This window comes from Pongo pygmaeus, chromosome 19 (assembly GCF_028885625.2).
Source record: "Pongo pygmaeus isolate AG05252 chromosome 19, NHGRI_mPonPyg2-v2.0_pri, whole genome shotgun sequence".
In the NCBI taxonomy this organism is placed as follows: Eukaryota; Metazoa; Chordata; class Mammalia; order Primates; family Hominidae; genus Pongo; species Pongo pygmaeus.
The window spans coordinates 86,162,367-86,187,694 of record NC_072392.2 but is presented as its reverse complement, the minus strand read 5'-3'; the positions used below and the strand labels follow the sequence as shown (position 1 = coordinate 86,187,694).

The 25,328-nt window shown below is 41.8% G+C and overlaps 1 protein-coding gene across 31 annotated transcripts in view; it reads right to left on the bottom strand.

Moving 5' to 3' along the window:
• Positions 1–1,190: 1,190 nt before the first annotated feature.
• The window catches only part of BPTF (bromodomain PHD finger transcription factor), a 157,516-nt gene continuing 133,378 nt past the window's right edge, over positions 1,191–25,328 (bottom strand). For 14 of the 31 annotated variants that reach the window (XM_063656484.1, XM_063656491.1, XM_054459627.2 and 11 more), the window contains 6 exons: positions 24,376–24,710; positions 20,768–20,941; positions 19,869–20,061; positions 17,626–17,710; positions 8,315–8,501; positions 1,191–2,092 (listed from right to left, as the gene is read on the bottom strand). In XM_063656484.1, coding sequence (XP_063512554.1) covers positions 2,056–2,092; positions 8,315–8,501; positions 17,626–17,710; positions 19,869–20,061; positions 20,768–20,941; positions 24,376–24,710 — 1,011 coding nt within the window. In that variant the 3' untranslated portion in view covers positions 1,191–2,055. Of the gene's footprint in view, positions 2,860–8,314; positions 8,502–17,625; positions 17,711–19,868; positions 20,062–20,767; positions 20,942–24,375; positions 24,711–25,328 lie in introns of all 31 variants that reach the window. The other 17 variants (XM_063656487.1, XM_063656501.1, XM_063656493.1 and 14 more) reach the window with 5 other exon arrangements.

The window sequence follows — 25,328 nt, the reverse complement described above, 5'->3', positions numbered from 1 at the left end:
ATGTCCTATTACGTACAAAAGAATTGCTGTTTAGAATTTGCCACAATTTGTTAAAAACATAGCAATCTATTGCCTACAGGTAGGAAAGTTCTTGCTGCAACAAATTTTAAATGGTTAAGCCCATATATATTTATATATATATGAATAAATAGTACAGAAATACTGTGACGTGATGAGATGCAGAATAATTTTATAATTCATTAAAATGTAGAATTCTTGCATCAGCACAGTGCATACAATATGTAACATTTTTTAAAAAAGTAAAAGGACAAAATAACCCATATTTAACTACTTCCATCTTAATATTTTAAGCAAAAATTTTTTCATGTTTTCATATTGAGCGATTAGTCTCTTTAGTTTGTAAGCAAAGGTTTAAGTGACATCTTTATGTACAAAAAGGAATGGGCTTCATGAGATAAAATTAACCCAGAATAACCTGTACACCTGAGCCTGTAATAAGAAAGAATCGGGAACTGTAGCAACATCTTTCTTTTAAGAAACTGAGGTCTGGGAAAGGTTTTGCATAGCAGGGAAACATTAAAAGGAAAGAAACTTTTAAAAACAATAATTAGATAAATTCCAGAAGTTGGTAGGACAAAGCTAATATGAGTTAGTGCAAAATCTAGTAAAAATTTTTGCAAAGCTGCATAATCCAACTATGGCAGATTTTACAGAAGCTATTACCACAATGCAGTGATACAACGTGTAAGAACATTGAAAGGAAAAACATGCAAAATACATCTTCCTCTGTGGTTTCCATTTTCTCGCTACTGTTTACACTACTTTTCCTTACGTGGAAGAAACAAACCAACCAACAAACAGAAAACAAACCCAATCAACAAATAACACAGAGGATGAGGTCATCTAAAAAATGCCCTTCATAAAATATAAGTAGCTGTCTGTAATTGGTAATTTGCCTGGTATCACAGAATGTACAGATGAAGGCAATGTGTATCTCATCACATTACCTTTCTCGTTAGTATGATCAACTGATGCAACAGGATTAGCACCCCTGAAGATTTTTCTCTGACGTGATGACAATGGACTGGGAATGATAAAACGAGGGGCCACTGCTGTCCTGGAGAAATCCAGGCACAATTAGATTCTTCTGCCTTTCATGACCTTGCAGCCCTCCCTCCCCACAAAGGCTTACAGATAATCATTAGCGCACATTCAAAGACACCTCTGTCTGTGGGAGAAAAATTATCTCCATTTATTTTGTTTCATATACATCCATAGTTGAATTTTAATACAAAAGAAAAAAATTAGAATCTGACAAATGTTTACAAACAAGATACCTTGAAATAGATTTTACTCATTTTAGCCTGGTGCGGAGTAATTGACAAACTGTACTGTTATATTCAAGGCAACAAAGTCTGTAGTCTAGGACCACTTAGCCCAACCTTTATGCAAGCTTAATTTTAATCTACCATGAACAATAAACTCATTGTTGATTCCCAGTTGTGTGTGTGTGCACATGTGTACATAGCAGCTCCTTTCATAGAAAGAAAAGACATCTAGAGGTCGTCTTGTACTTTTACCTACAGGAATCATGATAAGATACAGATGATTATATGTAACCGGGGCTGGATTTTATAAGAAAAAATAATTAGCTGACAAATGAGGGCAGCAATAAAAAAGCGTCTTTTTTGCAACAATAAATAAATACAGTCAAAAGTTTTCTGTGAGACTCTAAACCAGCTTCTTCACTGAAGAGCAGACGTGGCATTTCCATGGAGTTACACTTGACCCCATAGTATCTTTTTTTCTTGCTTTCTTTTTCTTTTTTTTTCAATAAACAAAGTTTTCTCGCTTCTGCCACAATAGTAAAACCATTTGATCTTGACAAGATAATGGTGTCGTTGACTTTGCTTTTTTCTTGTCCGTTGGACAAAATTGGCCAAGAATATAATTGGACTGTTATGACCAATAAAAACGAAGTTTAGGTCAAGTCTTGTCAGGATAGCCTGACTAAAAACATCTGGCTCCTTAATTTAAAATAGTTCAGACAACCAGATTCTTGCTGTGTTTTATGTTAGGTTAACACGCTGAACTTTAAGAAGCTGTAGACTGCAGTTTGTTGTTATGAGACCTACAGAATATAGAAAAAAGGGAACAATTAAGCACCCTTCATTTTTGAAAACAATGATGCTTTATGCGGATGCCAAGGTCAGTCAGTCTGGGAGAAGCAGCCATGTTCTTTCATTCACCCTTGGCAAGCGAATAGAAAAGAATGATTAAGAAATTTTTAACCTATAATATTAAAACTTTTCACTGTACACTAAACATAATAGGTCACTGGAAAAAGCCAATATTTAAAAATATATATATATATATTTGTCTAATAAAGATTACAACATTTTCAGCCAACTGGACAAACAGAGGCATTTACAGAAGCATTACCATTGTGGTGAAAGGTGTGTGTGTGTGTGTTTATTTACATTGATGAGGGGAATATAAAGCGAAAAATTATGCTAAAACAAAAGAAAAAGCAATCTTAAAATCACATTTTTCTATTAAAGTCCAGAAAGTCTCCCTTCTAGTTTCACAGTTTTATTTACAACTTTCATTAGTAAACCAAATTACTGTACAGTTACCAGGACTAAGTCAAAGGACTTTATATTGCAATAGCAGATAAATACAGTATTCCAAGAGTTTACAATTTTTAAATACATTGTTCAACATGGCTGCTAGAATAAATTTTTTACCACGATATGTCTTTAACATTAAAAAATTAACTAATCTGACTTTTTGGGGGGCAATTTTGAATTAGGTAATCACGAGGTACAATAAAACAAAGAGTGACCCCAACATCCAGTTCTGATTCCAGTTAAAAATTCAGACTAAAGATATCACAATCTGTAAGAAAAGAAAGAATATGGATGGTATAAATGATGAATTATAACAAAGTACAGTAATGAAAACAATGTGCAAACAATGCTGGAGATCATAAAATGGGAAAATATGGCAAAGGAAATTCTGGAAATCCATAAATAAATCAATTTTCAATAACTGGCTAGTTATGTTTCACTCTGCCTTAAATCTGGAAAGCAACAGAAATTCCCTAAAAAGGCAACAGCAAGTTGCCCTTATACAATTCTTTACATTGTAATTTTGTTTGGTTTTGTTTTGTTTTGAGACAAGGTCTCACTCTGTAGCCCAGTCTGGAGTGCAGTGGCGCAATCACAGCTCACTGCAGCCTCAACCTCCAGGGCTCAGGTGATCCTCCTACCTCAGCCTCCTGGGTAGCTGGGACTACAGGCACATGCCACCATGCTCGGCTAATTTTTTGTATTTTTTGTAGAGGTGGGGTTTCCCCATGTTGCCCAGGCTGGTCTCAAACTCTTGGGCTCAAGCAAACTGCCTGCTTTGGCTTCTCAAAGTGTTGGTATCACAGGCGTGCACCACCGCACACAGCCTAATTTGTTTATTGAAGCAGAATTGAGCAAACTTCTCAATTCAGCTCCCATGTGCTTTAATGAACATTATGTCAACTTGAGTATATTAGAAAGCTACATAAAATAACCACGTGGCAAGAAGACATCCTAAGTGGCCCCTTCACTGTGCAGACCCAGCCTAGGCCTCCATCTCTCCTTTACCAATTCCCTTTGTCTTGCCTACAGGCCCCAGGACCTCCAGGCAATTTCCTCTCCTTCATCAGCAGTTGCCAGCAGTCATCCTCTGGGCTCTGCCGGCAAGCTGGCAGCAGGGTAGGATTCACAACCCTTGGCTTCTACCTCACAGTTACCACCAAAGGCCTTCCCAATTTAAAAAAGCAATTTTAGAAACTGAACCAGAGGAATAACCACGATGTACAAATGAAAAAGCATAGAGGGGCTTATAATGAGAAGTTGTGCTCCTCTGTCCTACCTTAACTCCATCTGAAATCCAGGCTCCCTATGATCAATCCCTTTGACTTTTCAGTTCTCTGGGTAGATTTCTTTTTCTTTTTGAGATGGAGCCTCAGTGTTGCCCAGGCTGGAGTGCAGTGGCGGGATCTCAGCTCACTGCAACCTCCTCCTCCCAGGTTCAAATGATTCTCCTGCCTCAGCCTCCCCAGTAGCTGGGATTACAGGTGCCTGCCCCCAGGCCCAGCTAATTTTTGTATTTTTAGTAGAGACGAGGTTTTACCATGTTGGCCAGGCTGGTCTTGAACCCCTGACCTCAAGTGATTCACCCACCTCAGCCTCCCAAAGTGTTAGGATTACAGGCATAAGCCACCACACCCGGCCTGGGTAGGTTTTTGTTTGTTTTCAGACGGAGTCTCACTCTTGTTGCCCAGGCTAGAGTGTAGTGGTGCGATCTGCAACCTCCGCCTCCAAGGTTCAAGTGATTCTCCTGTCTCAGCCTCCCGAGTAGCTGGGACTTACAAGCGTGCACCACCACACCTAGCTAATTTTTTTATTTTAGTGTAGACAGGGTTTCACCATGTTGGCCAGGCTGGTCTTGAACTCCTGACCTTAGGTGATCCACCCGCCTCGGCCTTCCAAAGTGCCGGGATTACAGGCATGAGCCACTGCGCCCGGCCAGGGTAATTTCTTATACTGCTATTTCTTGTTTTATCAACTTTTGTTTAAGCCCTGCTATGGCAAGGAGAACCAAGCTCACTTAACCATTTTCCCACCTCCTTTTTTGAGTCCAAGTTTTATTTCCCTATAATTTAAAAATTATGTCATTCTATGCTTTGTCTATAGGGTGATTCTAAAAGTTGAAAATCAATGTCATTATTTTTATTATCTTTGAGACGGAGTTTTGCTCTTGTGGCCTAGGCTGGAGTGCAGTGGCGCGGTCTTGGTGCACTGCAACCTCCGTCTCCCAGGTTCAAGTGATTCTGTCTCAGCCTCCTCAGTAGCTGGGATTACAGGCATGTGCCACCACACCTGGCTAATTTTTGTACTTTTAATAGAGACGGGGTTTCATCATGTTGGCCAGGCTGGTCTCGACTCCTGACCTCAGATGATCCACGTGCCTTGGCCTTCCAAAGTGTTGGGATTACAGGTGTGAGCCACTGTGCCCGGCCCAATGTCATTATTTACGTTACTATGAAAATGTAAATATTTTTCTCTGTAGCACCTAGCACCTAGTCCTTTGCTAACAGGGCTTTTTTTTTTTTTTTTTTTTGAGAGAGGGTCTTGTTGAGTCTTCCAGGCTGGAGTGCAGTGGCATGAAGATGGCTCACTGCAGCGTCTATCTACCTCATGGGCTCAATCCTCCCACCTCAGCCTCTGAAGTAGCTGGGACCACAGGTGTACATCACCATGCCTGGCTAATTTTTGTGTTTTGTAAGGATGGGGTTTCCTCATGTTGCCCAGGCTGGTCTAGAATTCCTGGGCTCAAGCATCCTCCTGCCTCAGCCTCTCAATGTGTTGGGATTACAGGCATGAGCCACCGTGCCCAACAGGGCACACTTACACAACTTTCTGTTTTTAGTGGCGTTTCTAATTGCCTTTCATTTTTATCCCTGACATTCTTTGGCTTAATCATAGCCTTATGTTTTTCTGTCTTAAACAAATTATCTAATGTATGAGTCATTTTCTTGCTCTACTGAGCCTCTGGGCAGTGCTCCATTCTCCTGCTAGGATTTGGTCTGCTGACATTTTACAGCCTGCTGTATAAATGTCATCTTGGGTCAGAGTAATTCTCATTGCTTTCCTGAACCTCTTGTTTTCTGAACTCAAATAAACAAAAATTTCTGGCCAGGCACGGTGGCTCACATCTGTAATCCCAGCACTTTGGGAGGCTGAGGCAGGCGGATCACAAGGTCTGCAGTTTGAGACCGGCTTGGCCAACATGGTGAAACCCCGTCTCTACTAAAAATACAAAAATCAGCTGGGCATGGTGGTGGGTGCCTGTAATCCCAACTACTTGGGAGGCTGAGGCAGCAGAATTGCTTGAACCCAGGAGGCAGATGTTGCAGCGAGCCGAGATTGTGCCACTGAACTCCAGCCTGGGCAACAGAGTGAGACTCTGTCTCAAAAAAAAAAAAAAAAAAAATTTCTTGCCCAGCACAGTGGTTCATGGCCCCAGCAAATTGGGAGTCCAAGGCTGGTGAGAGGATCGCTTGAGCTCAGGAGTTCAAGACTAGCTTGGGTCATAGCAAGACCCTGTCCCTAAATAAAAAGATACATCATGGCCGGGTGCGGTGGCTCACGTCCGTAATCCCAGCACTTTGGGAGGCCGAGGTGGGCGGAACACCTAAGGTCGGGAGTTTGAGACCAGCCTCGCCAACATGGAGAAACCAGGTCTCTACTAAAAATACAAAATTAACCAGGCGTGGTGGCACATGCCTGTAAGCCCAGCTACTAGGGAGGCTGAGGCAAGAGAATCACTTGAATCCGGTTGGTGGAGCTTGCGGTGAGCCAAGATCGCACCATTGCACGCCAGCCTGGGCAACAAGAGTGAAACTCCGTCTCAAAAAGAAAAAAGATACTTTTTTCTTTCTTTTTTGAGAGGAGTCTCCCTCTGTCGCCCAAGCTGGAGTGCAGTGGCGCCTTCTTGGCTCACCGCAAGCTCCGCCTCCCGGATTCAAGTGATTCTCTTGCCTCAGCCTCTCTAGTAGCTGGGATTACAGGCATGTGCCACCAGGCCCGGCTAATTTTTTTGTATTTGTAGTAGAGATGGGGTTTCACCGTGTTAGCCAGGATGGCCTCGATCTCCTGACCTCATGATCCGCCTGCCTCGGCCTCCCAAAGTGCTGGGATTACAGGAAGATACATTATTAAAAGGAAAAAATTTGTTTCCTTATTTTTGATAGCACACATTTTTTTTTTTTTTCTTCTGAGATGGAGTCTCACTCTGACACCAAGGCTGGAATGCAGTGGTGCAATCTCAGCTCACTGCAGCCTGTGCCTCCCGGGTTCAAGCGATTCTCATGCCTCAGCCTCCTGTGTAGCTGAGACTACAGGCGTGCACCATTATGCCTGCCTAATTTTTGTATTTTAAGAAGAGATGGGGTTTTGCCATGTTGGTCAGGATGGTCTTGAACTGCTGACCTCAAGTGATCCACCAACCTTGGCCTCCCAAAGTGCTGGGATTACAGGCGTGAGCCACCTTGCCTGGCCAATAGCACACACTTTTTAAAAATACCTGCCAAGAAAGGATGCCCTGAGTCCTCACATGACTGAAAATGTATTTATTCTGCCTCTAAACTTGACTGACTGCACAGACTTCTAGGCTGACAATCATTTTTTTTTAAACTTTTAGATTTATTCTTCCATAATCTTCTAGCACTAAATGTCACAGCAGAAAAATCTTACACCAATCTAATTTTTGTTTTATAGATTGTCGGTTTTACCTAGAGTTTCTTTTATTCTTAGCATTTGGAAATTTTATAGCGACATATGTAGGGGTGAGTCTTTTTCCATTTGTCTACCTGGTTTATGATGTTTATCAACTGTCCCCCTTGCTCCATCCACCCCTCATAGAGTGCAGGGGCCTTAATTTATTCACTGCTAAATTCCCGGTATCAGGCACACCCCAGGTTCTCAAAAGTCATTTGCTGAGTGAAGGAATTTATTCTGCTAGAATTTAAAGTCCTGTGACAATCATCAGCTCAGGAAATTTTTCTTTTATTCTTGTCTTTTTTTTTTTTTTGAGACAGGGTCTCACTCTGTCACTCAGGTTGGAGAGCAGTGGTGTAATCACAGCTCACGGCAGCCTTGAACTCCTGGGCACAAGTAATCTTCCTGTCACAGCCTCCTGAGTAGCTAGGACTACAGGTGCATGCCACTATGCCTGGTTAATTTTTAAAATTTTTGTAGAGACACGGTCTCATTATGTTGACAAGGCTGGGATGTTCCCCCGCTTCCTGTGAGAGTCTCATTGTCACCCAGGCTGGAATGCAGTGGTGTGATCTTGGCTCACTGCAACCTCCGCCTCCCAAGTTCAAGTGATTCTCGTGCCTCAGCCTCCCAAGTAGCTGAGATTACATGCGTGCGTCACCACACCTGGCTAATTTTTGTATTTTTGGTAGAGACAGGGTTTCCCCATGTTGGCCAGTCTGGGCTCGAACTCCTGACCTCAGGTGATCTGCCTGCCTTGGCCTCCCAATGTGTTGGGATTACAGGCGTGAGCCACTATGCCCGGCCACTTCTTGAATTTTAAAAAAAGACTTTAAGTAGATCAGCAACAAACCCAGCAATTTGTCCACTTCTCCTTGGCAGTAGATCATAACCCTGGAGTCTTGATTTTTTTTTTTTTTAAAGATATTTAAGGTTAAATTTACCATAAACTGCACTGGTTGAATCGTTAGACAGAATAGTATAAAGAGTGTGAAGAGTTGAATTAATTCAGAATACCGAACCCATTTGCTCACCTGCTAGCTTTGAAGCCTTTCAATTTCTGTACAAAGAATGATTCAAGAACTTCTGCACACTGGTAAAATGGGGAGTCACTTGGATTGTAGTAACGACAGTTATCAAAAATTTTGGTCATATCTGCCACAAATTCCGTCAGCTTTTCATAATATCGTCTTTGTACTCTTTCTTCCATGGTGGCAAGGTCTTAAAAACACAAAATGTAAAACATTTTCAGAGCTTTAAGGTTTTTCCAATGTGAATATTCTCCGAAGTTCTAACAAGTATATATGTTTACTGTGCAAGCAGTCCTGGAGCCAGGCTGGTTCACCCTGGAGGTTATTTTGCAATTCATGAAGAACAAAAGAGTACTTTTCAAATTTTGTTTCTGATTGAGGTTCTAAAACATAAATCCTGGTTGCTGTTAAGAAGGTTCTTTTACTTTCAGGTAACTGCATAGAACAGTTCTTCATTCAAATGGTTTGAGATCAAGGAAACACACCAACATGATCCATGCATATCTAAGTATAATACATTTTTACATGCAAACAATTTAGTGTATGTACAAAGGTGGGAATCCAGAATCAAGAACAAAATCTCTCTACTAGTGGCTTTATGATCCTTGTATTAGACTTTAATAACATCATTTTGCTTTCTTTATTCATTTTTATTGTTACCTTATATTTGTGACAAAGTGATACTGTCTTACCATTCATGACTGCAATGATGTGTCCACTTAAATGTAAGGGAAAAATATCAGCTGATATGAATATTAATATGTAATAGTACAGGCAATATGCAGAAAGGAGAAAATCATTATGGTGACAGATGGGTCTGATATTGTGAAATACATATTTGGTCTTTGTCTCCATTTCCTGACACTTAGCTCCTGACAAGGTTGGAATCTCCGGAGTGATAACAGTTTCTTTTATATGTTAATGACTGGTGGCTGGAATTCCCTAGATAGCTTCAGGATTGGGGCTGGTCACCGGAAAGACCTAGTCAGGATTAGAGGGTTGGGACTTTCAGTCCCATCCCCCAACCTCCGGAAGGGGAGAGGGGCTGAAGGTTAAGCTGATCACCAATGGCCAACGATGTAATCACTCATGCCTACGTAATGAAGCTTTCCTAAAAACCCAAAAGGACCAGGTTCGGAGAGCTTCCTGATACAGCTGAACATGTGGAGGTGACTGGCAGGTGGTGTGCCCAGAGAGGGCATGGAGACTCCACACCCCTCCCCACAGCATTGCCCCGTGCATCTTCTCCAACTGGTGTTCATCGGAATTCTTTGCAGTGTCCTTGAGAAACCGGTAAGCCTACGTAGGTGTTTCCCTGAGTTCTGTGAGCTGCTCCTGCAAATTACTGACTTAGGAGAGGCTTGTGGGAACCCTGATTTATAGCCAGATGGTCAGATGTGCAGGTAAAACCACCTGGGGCTGGCAACCGGCATCTGAAGAGGGGGTAATCTCGGGGACTGAGTCCCCAACCTGTGGGATCTGACCCTATCTTCAGGTAGGTAGTGTCAGAATTGAATTGAATTGAATTAGAAGACACTCAGTTGGGGTCTGAGGCTGGATTGGTTGTTCATGGGGAGAAATCCCCACCCACTTCCTGGTGACCAGAAGCTGCCAAACAGAATTCTCCCATGTTGACCATAGCGTGAGAGCACAGGAAAACAAGTTTGGTTTTTTTTGCTGTAGAGCAGGCAACTGCTTTGGAATGTACTGACTGAAATAAATCTATCTGAAACAACGTTGATCCTAGGAGAACGATGTGTTTGAAATAAAATTCTGTATACGATTTGACATAAATATCTGAGAGAGTGAAAGGCCAGTAATCTCCAATCAATCTAGGGTAGACAGACAACACACTTCCAACTAAAGCTTAGTGAATATTTTAGAATTTGAAAGTGATTTGAAAGTTCAATAAATAAAAGTACTAGAATACCTAAGAAACATCTGAAAAGTAATGAGAGAGAATCTTATCTGTCAAACATTAAAAAATATTCTAAAGCTGTGATAATGAAAAGTGTGGCAGCATGCAGAACAACACAAACACTAACGGAGACAAGTTCAAAACAGGAACAGATTTAACTGTATCTAGTGTAAGAATTTCACATATGTTAAGGATGTCCCTTCAAGTCAGTAGGGAAAGGAGTTCATTCATAAATGAGGTTGTGGCCAGGGTGGCTCACGTCTGTAATCCTAGCAGTTTGGGAGGCCGAGGCGGGCGTATCATCCGAGGTCATGAGTTCCGAGACCACCCTGGCCAACACAGCGAAACCCTGTCTCTACTAAAAATGCAAAAATAAGCCGAGCATGGTGGCGCATGCCTTTAATCCCAGCTACTAGGGAGGCTGAGGGGAGAATCCCTTGAACCCAGGAGGTGGAGGCTTCAGTGAGCCAAGATCGCACCACTGCACTCACCACTACTTGTGCAACAGAGCGAGACAACATCTCAAAAAACAAAAACAAAAAAAGGGTTTGGGGCAACTGCCTACATATCTGGAAAAAAAAATTCTATCTCATTATATGCCAAGATAATTGTGGGTTTACTAAAATGATTAAAATGGCAAATTTTGTTTTATATATATATATTTTATTTTTTTTTCTTGAGACAGTCTCGCTCTGTCGCCCAGGCTGGAGTGCAGTGGCGGGATCTTAGTTCACTGCAAGCTCTGCCTCCCGGGTTCAGGCCATTCTCCTGCCTCAGCCTCTGGAGTAGGGACTACAGGCATCTGCCACCATGCCTGGCTAATTTTTTGTATTTTTAGTAGAGACGGGGCTTCACCGTGTTAGCCAGGATGGTCTCGATCTCCTGACCTCGTGATCCGCCTGCCTCGGCCTCCCAAAGTGCTGGGATTACAGGCATGAGCCACCGTGCCTGGCCTTATATATATTTTAGTATACACACAGACACACAAACACACTCACTACTCTTTGAAAGCTCCAGTTTATGTAGTTAAAGAAAAAAAAGTGTAAATGTGAAGAACTGTGAAAACACACAGAGCTTGATTCCAAGACTTGACACATCAATGCTGTAGGTTCATGTAAGGTGTTCAGGAAAGAGCGCACACATCACACTAGGACATTCTTGGTTCATACTTATATTATGTTCTGGTTACTTACTGCTTGACTAATTTTCATTTTAATAAAGTATGTGAATAATGCTTGGACGTTGTATGGTTCCAAGTTAATTAGGTATCCCTTAAAGTCCTAGGAGAACACATAGGTGAGTATATATCATGGAGGAGGAAAAAGACTCCAAGCATGACACCAAAGGCTGAATTTATAACGATTAATAGATATGACTCCAAAAAATGTTAAAAACTACCATATGCCAAAAAAACTATAAAACTTTTACTTGTCTTTAGTATATAAATAGCCCTTAAATAGCCAGATGCAGTGGCTCACATCTGTAATCCCAGCACTTTGGGAGGCAGAGGCGGGCGGATTACCTGAGGTCAAGAGTTCGAGACCAGCCTGGTCAACCAACATGGTGAAACCCCGTCTCTACTAAAAGTACAGAAATTAGCTGGGTGTGGTGGTGGGCGCCTGTAATCCCAGCTACTTGGGAGGCTGAGGTGGAAGAATTGGTTGAACCCGGGCAGCAGAGGTTGCAGTGATTCAAGATCACGACACTGCACTCCAGCCTGGGTGACAGACTGAGATTCCCTCTCAAAAAATAAAATAAAATAAAATAAAAGCCCTTAAATAATACTGATAACAATACAAATATCTCGAGAGAAAAATAGAAGAAATATGCGAATAGGAAACTGTTACATAAAAACACTTTCTTTGCCAAATTAGCAGAAATTAAAAATGGTAACACTGGCCTATTAACAGAGGTTAACTATAGGGGACACTATGGGAGTAGTGGTAAATATTACATTTTACATCTCTGTAACATCTGCATTTGTACACCATAAAACACACTACTTTTGAAATAAATATTCTCAAAGACAAAAAATATACCCCTCAAAAGAGTGATAATACTCAGTGTTTTCCAATAGTGCAGACAGAAAGCTATAGATATACACTATTAGTGGAAGCTGGTTCAGTTTGCTAATGTGTAATTTTTTTCTTTTTTTTTTTTTTCTGAGATGGAGTCTCGCTCTATTGTCCAGGCTGAAGTGCAGTGGCATGATCTTGGCTCACTGCAATGCAATGATCTTGGCTCACTGCAACCTCTGCCTCTTGGGTTCAAGCAATTCTCCTGACTCAGCTTCCTGAGTAGCTGGGATTACAGGCACACACCACCATGCCCGACTAATTTTGGTATTTTTAGTAGAGACGGGGTTTCGCCATGTTGGCCAGGCTGGTCTTGAACTCTTGAACTTGTGATCTGCCTGCCTCAGCCTCCCAAAGGGCTGGGATTACAGGCATGAGCCACCGTGCCCGGCCCTAAAGTGTAATTTAAAAATAACTCGTTTTTTTTTTTTTTTTTTTTTTTTTTTTTTTAAGACAGCGTCTCACTCTGTAGCCCAGGCTGAAGTGTGGAGGTGTCACAATGATGAGCCACCTTGCCTGGCCTGGACATTGTTTTTTTTTAAAAAAAGCCTGAAACAGGCCAGGTGCGGTGGCTCACGCCTGTAATCCCAGCAGTTTGGGAGGGCAAGGAGGGTGGATCCCTTGAGGTCAGGAGTTCCAGATCAGCCTGGCCAACATGGTGAAACGCTGATTCTACCAAAAACACAAAAATTAGCTGGGTGTGGTGGTGCATGCCTGTAATCCCAGATACTCAGAAGGCTGAGGCAGGAGAATCGCTTGAACCCAAGAGGCTGAGGTTGCAGTGAGCCGAGATAGCGCCACTGCACTCCAGCCTGGGCAGTCCGTCTCAAAAAACAAACAAAAAAAGTACACTACATCCCCGCTACTCAGAAGGCTGAGGTGGGAGAATCAGCTGGGCCTGGGAGGACGAGGATGCAGTCAGCTGGTGATGGCGCCACTGCACTCCAGCCTGGGCAGAACAATAGCAAAGCCTAAAATGTACTTAGACCCTTTCACCTGGAGACTGTTTTCTTAGAACAAACAAGTACAGGCAGATGTATAAACAAAGATGTCCAGTGGCGTGTTGTTTATACTAGCAAAAACTACACACAATAAAAAATCTATTGATGGGGGCTGTTAATTTTAATTTCATATAATTAAAAATGATGTAGGTCTATAACAGCTGATGTGAAAAAGTATTAAGTTTACAAAATACATTACCAAACATAATTCATTTAAACCTATTTCTATTTAAGAAAATAAAAGTTGCTGATTTTGTTGGTTCCCTTATATCCTCAAAGAAAATTACTATTTTCAATTTAGTCTATATTGTTCCAGACATTTTCTATGCATTTCTAAACACATTTAGGTACTCTTAGAAAATAAATGTTTACTGCTTAAAATCTGGGTACTGCTCTGTAACTTTTACTTCTTTTCCCAACAATACGTTTTAGAGATCTATATTATTATCTCTATGTACCTACTTAGGAGATATAGGAGATTGTTTAACTTAGTATGTTATATTAAACATAACATACTAAGTTATGTTTAACTTAGTGTGTATGTACGTATGTATTTTATTATTTTATTATTATGTTTGTGGGACAAGGTCTCGCTTGTTGCCTAGGCTGGAGTACAGTAGTGAGATTATGGCTCACTGCAGCCTCCACCTCCTAGCTGAAGCGATCCTCCTGCCTCAGTCTCTTGAGCTGGGACCACAGGCATGAGGCACCATGCCTGGCTAAATTTTTTTTTTTTGAGATGGAGTTTCACTCTTGCTGCCCAGGCTGGAGTGCAATGGCGTGATCTCAGCTCACCACAACCTCCACCTCCCAGGTTCAAGCAATTCTCCTGTCTCAGCCTCCTAAGTAGCTGGGATTACAGGCATGTGCCACCACGCCTAATTTTGTATTTTTAGTAGAGACAGGGTTTCGCCATGTTGGTCAGGCTGGTCTTGAACTCCCAACCTCAGGTGATCTGCCCGCCTCGGCCTCCCAAAGTGTTGTGATTACAGGCGTGAGCCACTGCGCTCAGCCATTTTTTGTTTTTATTTATTTATTTGACACAGAGTTTCGCTCTTGTTCCACAGGCTGGAGTGCAATGGTGCGATCTTGGCTCACCACCACCTCTGCCTCCTGGGTTCAAGCGATTCTCCTGCCTCAGCCTCCTGAGCATTTTTTGTTTCTTTGTAAAGACAGGATCTCACTATGTTGCCCAGGCTGGTATTAAAATCCTGGGCTCAAGCTATCCACCTGCCTTGGCCAAAGTGCTGGGTGAACCACCATTTGGGGCTTATCTTGGTATTAAAAAAAAACAGAAACAAACAGGAAAACCAGGTCTTCAAGAAAATAATTTTGGTTAAATAAGCTAAGTTATAGTCAACTAAGGGACCATAAAAACCCATTAAAATCATGGGTTTTTGAAGAAGATTTACATAGGAAAAGGTATTCACTGTATGATATGAATTTTAACACCCATGCATACAAGAACACACCAAAAGTAATGTCTATCTCTTTTTGTCTCTCTTTTTTTTTTTTTTTTTGAGACAGAGTTTTTCTCTGTTGCCCAGGCTGGAGTGCAGTGGCACGATCTTGTCTCACAGCAACCTCTGCCTCCCGGGTTCAAGCGATTTTTGTGCCTCAGCCCCCTTAGTAGCTGGGTACAGGCACCTGCCACCACACCCAGCTAATTTTTGTATTTTTTTTTTGTAGTAGAGATGAGGTTTCACCATGTTGGCCAGGCTGGTCTTGAACTCCTGATCTCAAGCAATCTGCCCGCCTCAGCCTCCCAAGTGCTGGGATGATAGGCATGAGCTACTGTGCCTGGCCCTGGCTGATTAAAAAAAAATTTTTTTTGGAGGGACAGGGTTTTGCCATGTTGTCCAGGCTGGTCTTGAACTCCTTGGCTCAAGCCATCTGCTTGTCTCTGCCTGTGAAAGTGATGGGGTTACAGGCATGAGCCACTGTGCCTGGCCTATCTTCTTTATTTATTTTGTTTGTTTTTTATTTTTTTGAGATGGAGTTTCGCTTTTGTTGCCCAGGCTGGAGTGCAATGGCGCGATCTCGGCTCAAAGCAACCTCTGCCTTCCAGGTTCAAGCAATTCTCCTGCCTCAGCCTCCTGAGCAGTTAGGATTACAGGCGTGTGCCACCATGCCGGGCTAATTTTGTATAGTATTTATTTTCTAAATTTTCTTTCTTTTTTCTTTTTGAGATGTGTCTCGCTCTGTCACCCAGGCTGGAGTGCAGTGGCACGATCTTGGCTCATTGCAAGCTCCGCCTCCTGGGCTCACATCATTCTCCTACCTCAGCCTCCTGAGTAGCTGGGACTACAGGTGCCCACCACCACGCCCGGCTAATTTTTTGTATTTTTAGTAGAGACGGGGTTTCACCGTGTTAGCCAGGATGGTCTCGATCTCCTGACCTCGTGATCCACCCACCTCGGCCTCCCAAAGTGCTGGGATTACAGGCGTGAGCCACCGCGCCTGACCTTATTTTATGAATTTTCTACCATTAACTTGTATTATTACTTCTATTACCAGCATAATTAACTTATAATTTTAGTAAACATCCCAGGTACTTTCTCAAAGGCGACTACCCAAATTTGAAATATGTACAATGATTAACTCCTTCCATTTTCAACATCAGGAGAACAGAGGTAATAACTACTTCATTATGTTCATTTTTCAGAGATAGTTTTCATTTATTTCTACTTCATGTTTCCCCCCCCTTTCATGCTACCATGAAACACAAACTCTTCTCTTTTAAAAAAATGCTTAGCTGGCTTTTGGAACATAATTCTTTCATTAGTGGTAAGTGATCCTTTGGAAGCTTTTAGCTATGTTTTAATTTTTCTAATTTCTTTTGCAGATAAATTATTTTTTAATAAAATCATTTGTAGCCATTCATGTTGATACGATTACTTGTGGCTCCTATTACCATTATTTTTTCTGGTAAATGAGGGTATTCTCTCTAGTTCATAAAATTTACTCTCCTTCAGAAAAAGAAGTAAATGGAGAAGGATGAGAGGATCAAACAGATCCCAACCCATTCATTAATCTCACTCATTCTTTTATAAAGCTGCATAATACTCCACTCAGACACCATTTGATATAGCTACTCCTCTATTGATGGCCACTTCTTTCATTTCCAATCTTTTTTTTTTTTGGACGGAGTCTTGCTCTGTCATCCAGGCTAGAATGCAGTGGCGTGATCTCAGCTCATTGCAACCTCTGCCTCCCGGGTTCAAGTGATTCTTGTGCCTCAGCCTCCTTAGCAGCTGGGATTACAAATGCCTGCCACCACAACTGGCTAATTTTTCTATTTTTGTAGAGACGTATTTCGCCGTGTTGGCCAGGCTGGTCTCGAACTCCTGACCTCAGGTGATCCATCCGCCTTGGCCTCCGGAAGTGCTGGGATTCCAGCATGAGCCACCCCACCATTTCCAATGTTTTTGTAATTATAAACACTGCCACAATGAACATACTTGTGCACATGTAAATCCTAAGAAATGAAACTGCTGGGTTCAAGAGTATGCACAATTGGCCGGGTGTGGTGGCTCACACTTGTAATCCCAGCACTTTGGGAGGCTGAGGGGGGGCAGATCATGAGGTCAGGAGATCGAGACCATCCTGGCCAACATGGTGAAACCCTGTCTCTACAAAAAATATAAAAATTAGCCGGGTATGGTGATTCGTGCCTGTAGTCCTAGCTACTCGGGAGGCTGAGGCAGGAGAATTGCTTGAACCTGGGAGGCGGAGGTTGTAGTGATGTGAGATCGCACTAGTACACTCCAGCCTGGTGACAGAGCAAGACATCGTCTCATAAAAAAAAAAAAGAGTATGCACAATTAAACTTTATTTTATTTATTTATTTATTTATTTATTTATTTATTTACTTTTTTGAGACAGAGTCTCATTTTCTTGCCAGGCTAGAGTGCAGTGGCGCGATCTCTGTTCACTGCAACCTCCGCCTCCCTGGTTCAAGCGATTCTCCTGCCTCAGCCTCCTGAGTAGCTGGGAATACAGGCATGCGCCATCATGCCCAGCTAATTTTTGTATTTTTAGTAGAGACGGGGTTTCACCATGTTGGCCAGGATAGTCTCGATTGGCTGACTTCATGATCTGCCCGTCTTGGCCTCCCAAAGTGCTGGGATTACAGGCGTGACCCACCACACCCAGCCACAATTAAACTTTAATAGATACTAACAATTTACCCTCCAAAGTGACCATACCAATTTATACCCCCACCAGCCTTGCTAAAAATATTCTAAGATATTAATTTTATGGATAATAAAACATCCACTGAGACTTCTGAAAAACTTCATATTCAACTCATGTACTTACCCATAGGTTCCTTAATAACACCATAATAATCTGGTGCATCATTAGGGTCTACTGGTTCAAGGAAAGGCCAGGCCATCTTATGGGCCTATAATGAAAAAGTAGCATCATTACTGTCAGTGAAAACACTAATTCCATTTAAGTTTCCCGGTTGAGTTACTACATTAATGAACCCAAAAGTGAGTTTTAAATTTGATACATGAAATACTTTATATTTGATTTCTGCTCTAGTAGTAAGTTACCTAAGATGAGCTTCCTCTACAATAATGGTACTCAAAGGCTGGTCAGAAGACTTTGTGTCGGGGATGAAGCACAAGCTTAGACGTCACAAAATCAGTATTCTGGGCCCTACATGATGAGCTGTCACTGAGTGATGCTGGCATTGCAGTCGCTTCTGTAAACAGGTGGGATGGGTTCAAAGTGTGGCGTCATTACCACAGCTGGTTAATGATGAGGTGGCAGAGATGTGATGTTAAATAACATTCAACCACACATTGAGACTATGATTCTCTTTAGTTACTTCAATTCTTGTGATTATGATAACAACAGGAGAAAGTTTCAATCCAGTGCACTATATCCTTTTATTTCCCCTCACTTTTTTGAGACAGGGTCTCGCTCTGTCATTCACGCTGGAGTCGAGTGGCGTGATCATAGCTCACTGTAGCCTCCTGTGCTCAAGTGATCCTCTCACCTCAGCCTCCCGAGTCGCTGGGATTACAGGTGCGTGCCAACATGTGCAGCTCATTTTTTTTTAATGTTTTGTAGAGGCGGGGGTCTCACTTTGTTGCCCAGGTTGGTCTCTAACTTGTCGACTCAAGTGATCCTCCTGCCCTGGCCTCCCAAAGTGTTGGGATTATAGATGTGAGCAACCACACTAGCTTTCTGTGTCTTCAGTACATCTGTATCACTTGATAATCCTGCAAACCATCCCTATCCTGTTATTCTTTTGGTTCGGAGATGGAGTCTCACACTGTCACCTGGGCTGGAGTGCCGTGGCTTGATCTTGGCTCACTGCAACCTCTGCCTCCCGGGTTCAAGCGATTCTCCTGCCTCAGCCTCCTTAGTAGCTGGGATTACAGGTGCACACCACCGCACTCGGCTGATTTTTTAAAAAATTTTTTGTAGAGATGGGGTCTCACTTTGCTGCCCAGGTTGGTCTCTAACTCACTGAGTCAAGTGATCCTCCTGCCTTGGCCTCCCACAGTGCTGGGATTACAGGTGTGAGCAACCACACTGGCTTTCTATGTCTTCAATATATCTCTATCACTTGCTAATCCTGCAAACCATCTTGATCCCGTTTTTCTTTTTTTTCTGAGACAGTCTCACACTGTCACCTGGGCTAGAGTGCCGTGGCTCGATCTTGGCTCACTGCAACCTCCGCCTCCCGGGTTCAAGTGATTCTCCTACCTCAGCTTCCTTAGTAGCTGGGATTACTGGCGTGCCCCACCACACCTGGCTAATTCTTTGTATTTTTAGTAGAGAGAGGGGGTTTCATCCTTTTGGCCAGTCTGGTCTCGAACTCCTGACCTTGTGATCCGCCGCCTCAGCCTCCCCAAGTGCTGGGATTACAGGTGTGAGCCACTGCGCCCAGTCCCCTTTTTGTTTTTCATAAGGAAAAGAAGAACAATAATTTTTTTTTTTTTTTTTTTTTGAAATGGAGTCTCACACTCTTGCCCAGGCTGGAGTGCAGTGGCGCCATCTCGGCTCACTGCAAGCTCTGCCTCCTGGGTTCACGCCATTCTCCTGCCTCAGCCTCCGGAGTAGCTAGGACTACAGGTGCCCGCCACCACGCCCAGCTAATTTTTTGTATTTTTAGTAGAGATGGGGTTTCACTATGTTAGCCAGGATGGTCTGGATCTCCTGACTTTGTGATCCACCCGCCTTGGCCTCCCAAAGTGCTGGGATTACAGGCGTGAGCCACCACGCCCGGCCAAGAATAACTATAATCTAATCATACTGCTTCTCAATCCATGGGGGTGAGAGGAAGTTTCCTTAAAAATAAAATGTATAAAGAAGTGAGTCATGTTAACACTCTTGTGAGTGTGAGATAAGCTGAGGTGGTGTGGGGATATGGTAAAGCTCATGGCACTGGTATGTGAAGGACTGAAGTTTGTTAGGCACTTCACTAGACTAGCTGGGAGCCAGTAAATAATCACTCTAAGACTGGAAACTTGAAATCCTAGAAATGCTTCCAAAATTATGCTGGCTGATTTCATTTTGAAATGCTGCACACAGAGGGGTCTCACCTGTAAGGAACGGAGCACCCTCTTCAACCCCTCATAATCCTTCTCTGTTAGTGGCGTGAGCACTGTCATGGCATCCTCTGTTGACTGGCACTGTGGACAGACATACTCATCAATGAGCTCTGCCTCACTTTGCAAGATGCCAACGCAGCGCCCATGGTACCAATTCTGACACCGATCACAGCCAATATAAAATCTGCAAGATCCGAAATGGAAATGTGAGTTCAAAACAGATGGGATGATGTTACTTATAATAAAGCATGCACCTGAAAATTTGCTAAACCCTGGGATATAAAATAGTTTTAGTATTATGGTTTTAATACTTTCAAGATTGACATTCCAGTTCATTAATTTAGTATTTTTGATGTTAAGAACAAGCAGTAAAAAAATTTATAAGAACACTGTGTAATACTGGAGAACCAATTTAAAGATAAATATGAAACATTCAATTGATTTTAAAGCTGAAAACAAAGCCAAAAATCTTTCAACTAGTACTGTACCATATGGGTGTTCAAAATCCTATAAGCTAATAACAGAGTCTCAGAGCTTGTACCCAAATTAGTGTTTTTCTAACCTACAATAAAGCACCATTTCAAACACTGATAAAGTCCAAACAAGTCAGGCTATTTTAATCTCATTAATTTCTATGTTACATATTGAAGAATCAAATCTACCATTAAACCACATTTTCCCCAATGTGTCTCAAACATTCACTATGAAGCAAGATAAATTTTGAAGGGTAGGTAAAAAGGGAAAAAGAGAAAAATGAAAAGGAATTTGTAATGTAAGTGTATAATAAATGTAGAAAAAAAATCTGCTTTTTATTTTAAAATAAATAAGTAACCAGTCAGAGCAATTTGGCTTCCTAAATTATTAAATATGATGCTCTTATCAGAACTCACTGTGACTCATCATAAGGTGTTCTGCAGATACAGTACAATTCCTCACTGCTGCCCTCTTGTGCCCGTTTACAATCATTACAGATGTACACATCCATTTTCTTAGCCTCCTTTTCTGTGATGCCAACACATTCTCCATGATACCAGTTAGTACAAAGATCACAGCCAATATAGAACCTAAAAGTATTCACAATGAAAATGACAATGTAATTGTCATTTTGAGCTGCATGGTACTTAAATCTGTCTTCCCTGCCTTGATTCACTTTTTTACAGTGTAACTTCCTGCAATGAGTCAGCTAAACATTTCTGAATCCAACCATGCTACCCCTGGCAAACTCCAGTATCTGATGCTCTATCACGTGTGGAAACATAAAGTCACTCATATCAGTTTCAACAAGTACACTGCTTAGTGAAATATGGGTCTTTCAAAACATACTGGAATTTGAAAAAAGAAAACACATTGATGGTAATGTCTTCCTCTGAATGAATGTGTGTAAAACTGTAACAGGCACAAAAACCAAAGCCAAAGAATCAAAGACTTACATCTGTCAAACCTATTCCACAGAAGCCATTTCAATATCAGGGCTATTTCTTAGATAGGTTTGAAAATGTATCTCACAATTTAAATTTGAAAACAAAGCAAAGCGCAAACACCAAGTAGAAGTTACACTACAAGGAACATGCAGGTCAGCCAGGTGTAGAAGATAAATGGTCAAAATATGATATGAAGAAGAAAACTAAGAAAGTACATATAGCAATTCAATCTCTACCAGGTTTTCTGAATAAACATTGGAATTTAATCGAATTAAAAATAACCTCTCATAATGGAATATGGCACGGGCCAGTTTTCCTGTTAATATAATGTTTGTGACAATGTGGGCAGTGGCCTGGCTAACTAACGGGTAGGGAACGTGGAAGGAGCTGCTTCAGTTCAACACCGGGGACAAGGTGTGGAGAATGATGCAAGGATAGTTATCCAAAACCTGTGAGGGTCTACACTGCTTGGCAAGGGGGAACTGTGTAAATGTGTGATTGTGGAGAGCAGAGTGGCCTCTGTAACAAAAGACCTAATGACAAAAGGAAAAGTCAATGTAACAAACGCTTACACAGTGTGTCTGTAAGTGTTGATAGGCACTGTGTAGGAACACCATGTCAAAGTCATAGTGAGAATTACCATGAATCACAGGGAACCAGACTGGCCTTGCTGATACCATTGGCACTCTTAGTTCTACCAAGGCATTTCTTGGTAGATTCACCTAGAGGAATGGAAGTCGTCCTCAAGCTTCAAATTGACCTGCTTCATGAATGTGAAGGAATAATATATGGTTATGTAGTTTATCCTGTTACCACTAACTTTTTTCTTTTGTCTCGCTGTATAGCCCAGGCTGCAGAGCAGGGGCAGGATCACAGCCCCCTGCAGCCTGGACCTCCCAGGCTCATGTGATCCTCCCACCTCAGCCTCCCGAGTAGCTGGGGCTACAGGCATGCGCCACCAGGCCCGGCTTTTTTTTTTTCTTTTTTTTTGACAGAGCTTTGCTCTGTTTCCCAGGCTGGAGTACAGTGGCATGATCTCAGCTCACTGCAACCTCAGTCTCCGGGGTTCAAGTGATTCTCCTGACTCGGCCTCCCGAGTAGCTGGGATTACAGGTGTGTGCCACCACATCTGGCTAATTTTTGCATTTTTAGCAGAGACAGGGTTTCGCCATGTTGGCCAGGCTGATCTCGAACTCCTGACCTCAGCTGTTCCGTCCACCTCAGCCTCCCAAAGTGCTGGGATTACAGGCGTAAGCCACCACGCCTGGCCAATTTTTTGTACAGACAGGGTCTCCCTATGTTGCCCAGACTGGTCTCAAACACCTGGGCTCAAGCGATCCTCCCACTTCGGCCTCCCAAAGTGCTGAGATTACAGGCATGAGCCACGGTGCCCAGCACTTTTTTCTTTTGAACTATGACTCTCACATGATTTTCACTGCCACAGGTGGGGGTCCTCTGAGATAGTTTGTGTGTTATCTCCACAGGGTGATAGGCTGTGTTCTGGAAGGATGTTCAGGACTTGAATTTCAGTTTTCAGTCACTCTCACTGGATTCCCAAACCAGCCTAGTTTGGGACAAGAGATTACAAAACAGTCCTTAGAAACACTAACTCATCTCAACTAAAATAGGGAGTGAATGAATCTGGTATACTAAAGTGTTAATAATGACAAAATGAAAAATATAAAATAACACAAAATAATGAGGCAATCTCGATGGAATGGGCACATGTATCTGTGTGCCTCGTTTTATGCAATGTAGGTATTTCAAAGAAGTTGTGTGTGAAATCAATTTCTGCGATGTGAATACTCTAAACAGGCCAAAGAAGCCTTGTTATTTAAAGAAATTCTGTAAACAAATCTTTTTAACTGAAAAAGTAAGGAAACTCCTGTTTCAGAAATCATTTAGTATATTTTGCTTAAAGTGAGGCACACTTGTATTAAACTAAGGTAAAAAAATCAGTGAATCATGTTCTACTGTTTACATATGCATAATTTCCAATGAGATAAGATAATGAAAAGTGAAGATGCCTAAATTGATTTGTGTTTAATTCAGCACAAAGCTCAATCTGCCAACAAAGAGTTTTCATTTGGCATTTGCAAACAGATTATCATTTAGATAGCACCACCAAAGCAGCTTCAATGTTGCAACTTGAACATCATTAAAGGGACCACAATTTTATTTTAGGAATCAATTAGGTATCCACTTAAGGTAGGCATTAAGCATTCCTAATTCTAATTGATTCTAAATGATCAGTTTTTAAAGCACAATCAAACTTTTTGGTCCTGTAAAAAGTATGGTGGTTAACTGTGGCTTTAAAAAGCTGGACTACATTTTAATGTTCAAAGTAGGAGTTAAATATTTTGTAAAATGATAGTAATGACCAAAAAAATGAAACTACATTTACGGTTTAGTGCCTCTATAATCTTGTTTATATCACCAAATACAAGTCACAACTGTCAAAAACAGCTTCCAGCTGCCAAACTGTTGGACGTTATGCTTGAGGAATGGGGGAAAGGAACACTTTTTGTATTTTTCTGGCTTTTGTTTCTGATAAGAAAGTGGAAACTTTGACAAAAATATGAGTTGCAGTATTTTAATACAAAAAAACAACTGCTTAAAATAAAACAAGTAAGAAACCGAACCACTCAAATTCAAAACCTCTGACCATTCATGTTCAAATGGTTTCCAGGATTTCATGTATTCGCAGGGCTTTGAACAGATCCCAGAAAGGATGCTCTCCATTTTGGGCAACAGTAATACACCTCCTTCTCCAGACATCAATTACTCATTGATTTGGAGTTAATTCAGAGGGAAGAGGAGAAAGCAAAGGAGCAACAGAAAGCTTGTTTTTGACAGAAAAGAATATAACAAAGGACAATCACAAACATGTGAAACAGCAAATTTTACTTTACTAGCATCAATGGTAAGAATATCACATGCAAGACCATGGATGAAACATTACTCTTAAATTTAATATTTTCATTTATATCACTCCCAAAATATTCATTTTCTTCAAAATTCAATTTCATAGCTAAACTTTCAAGACAAAAAACTAGAGCTCAAAAAGATCTACTCACTTAGATTCATCATAAGGCGTTTTACAGATACAGTAAAGCTTTGTGTCCTTCTTAGTTTCCTTTGAGGTAGTAGAGATCATTTTCTTTTTCTTGGACTTTGAGCTTGAGTCTCTTTCCTCTTCCCGCTTCCTCTTCTGGGAAGCAGCAGGTAAGGTGGGCGTGGACAGAAGGCCTGTGTGTTGCACAGCAGGTGGAGGGGGAGGTGAAGGTGGAGGGGCTGGAGGGGCTGGAGGAGCTGGTGTCACTGGGGGGCAGGGTGCAGCTACTGCTGTGGCCTGAGCCACCTGCATCAGGTCTTTTTCTTTCTTAATTTTCAGGTCTCTCTTCAGCTCTTCCTGTTGTCAATTAAAGACAATACAAGACTATCATTAGAGTCATGTAAATGTGTGATCTGGCCAGAAGATGGTACATTACCCACTCTTGTCGAAGTAGCTCCACAGTTCAGCCTAATGTGAGAGTTTTAGTTAGGTGCAAACAAGAGTTTTCTTATATCTTAAACCCAACTAAGACAACTAGAAACAAAATGAAGACTATGTAACAACAACTAGAAAGCTGCTAGTTATCTTCAAAGGAGAGCTGACTGAAAGATGAGCCAAGTGGCTAGGAAGAGCGTCCCTCCCGGCTTGCCCCGTCCCATCTGGGCTCTTTCTGGGGTTGCTCAGAAGGTGATTTCAAGCATCCTCACTCACTGGCTGCTTTTTTCTAGTTGCTCTTGCTCTCTGTCCTTACAGTGAGATTGGACATGAACTGGCCTTGAGACTCAAAATGTGGTCTGACCAGCATAAAGCAGAAAAGAAGCAGATTTGCCTTATTTATTATGATGCTCCTATGTCTAGAATTTCAGACTGCAGGGAGAGTTGGGCAACATAACGCACTATTTTCTTTTTTTAAAAGGTAACTTTCTTTTCATATACATATTTTTTGAGATGGAATTTCGCTCTTGTCAACGGTGC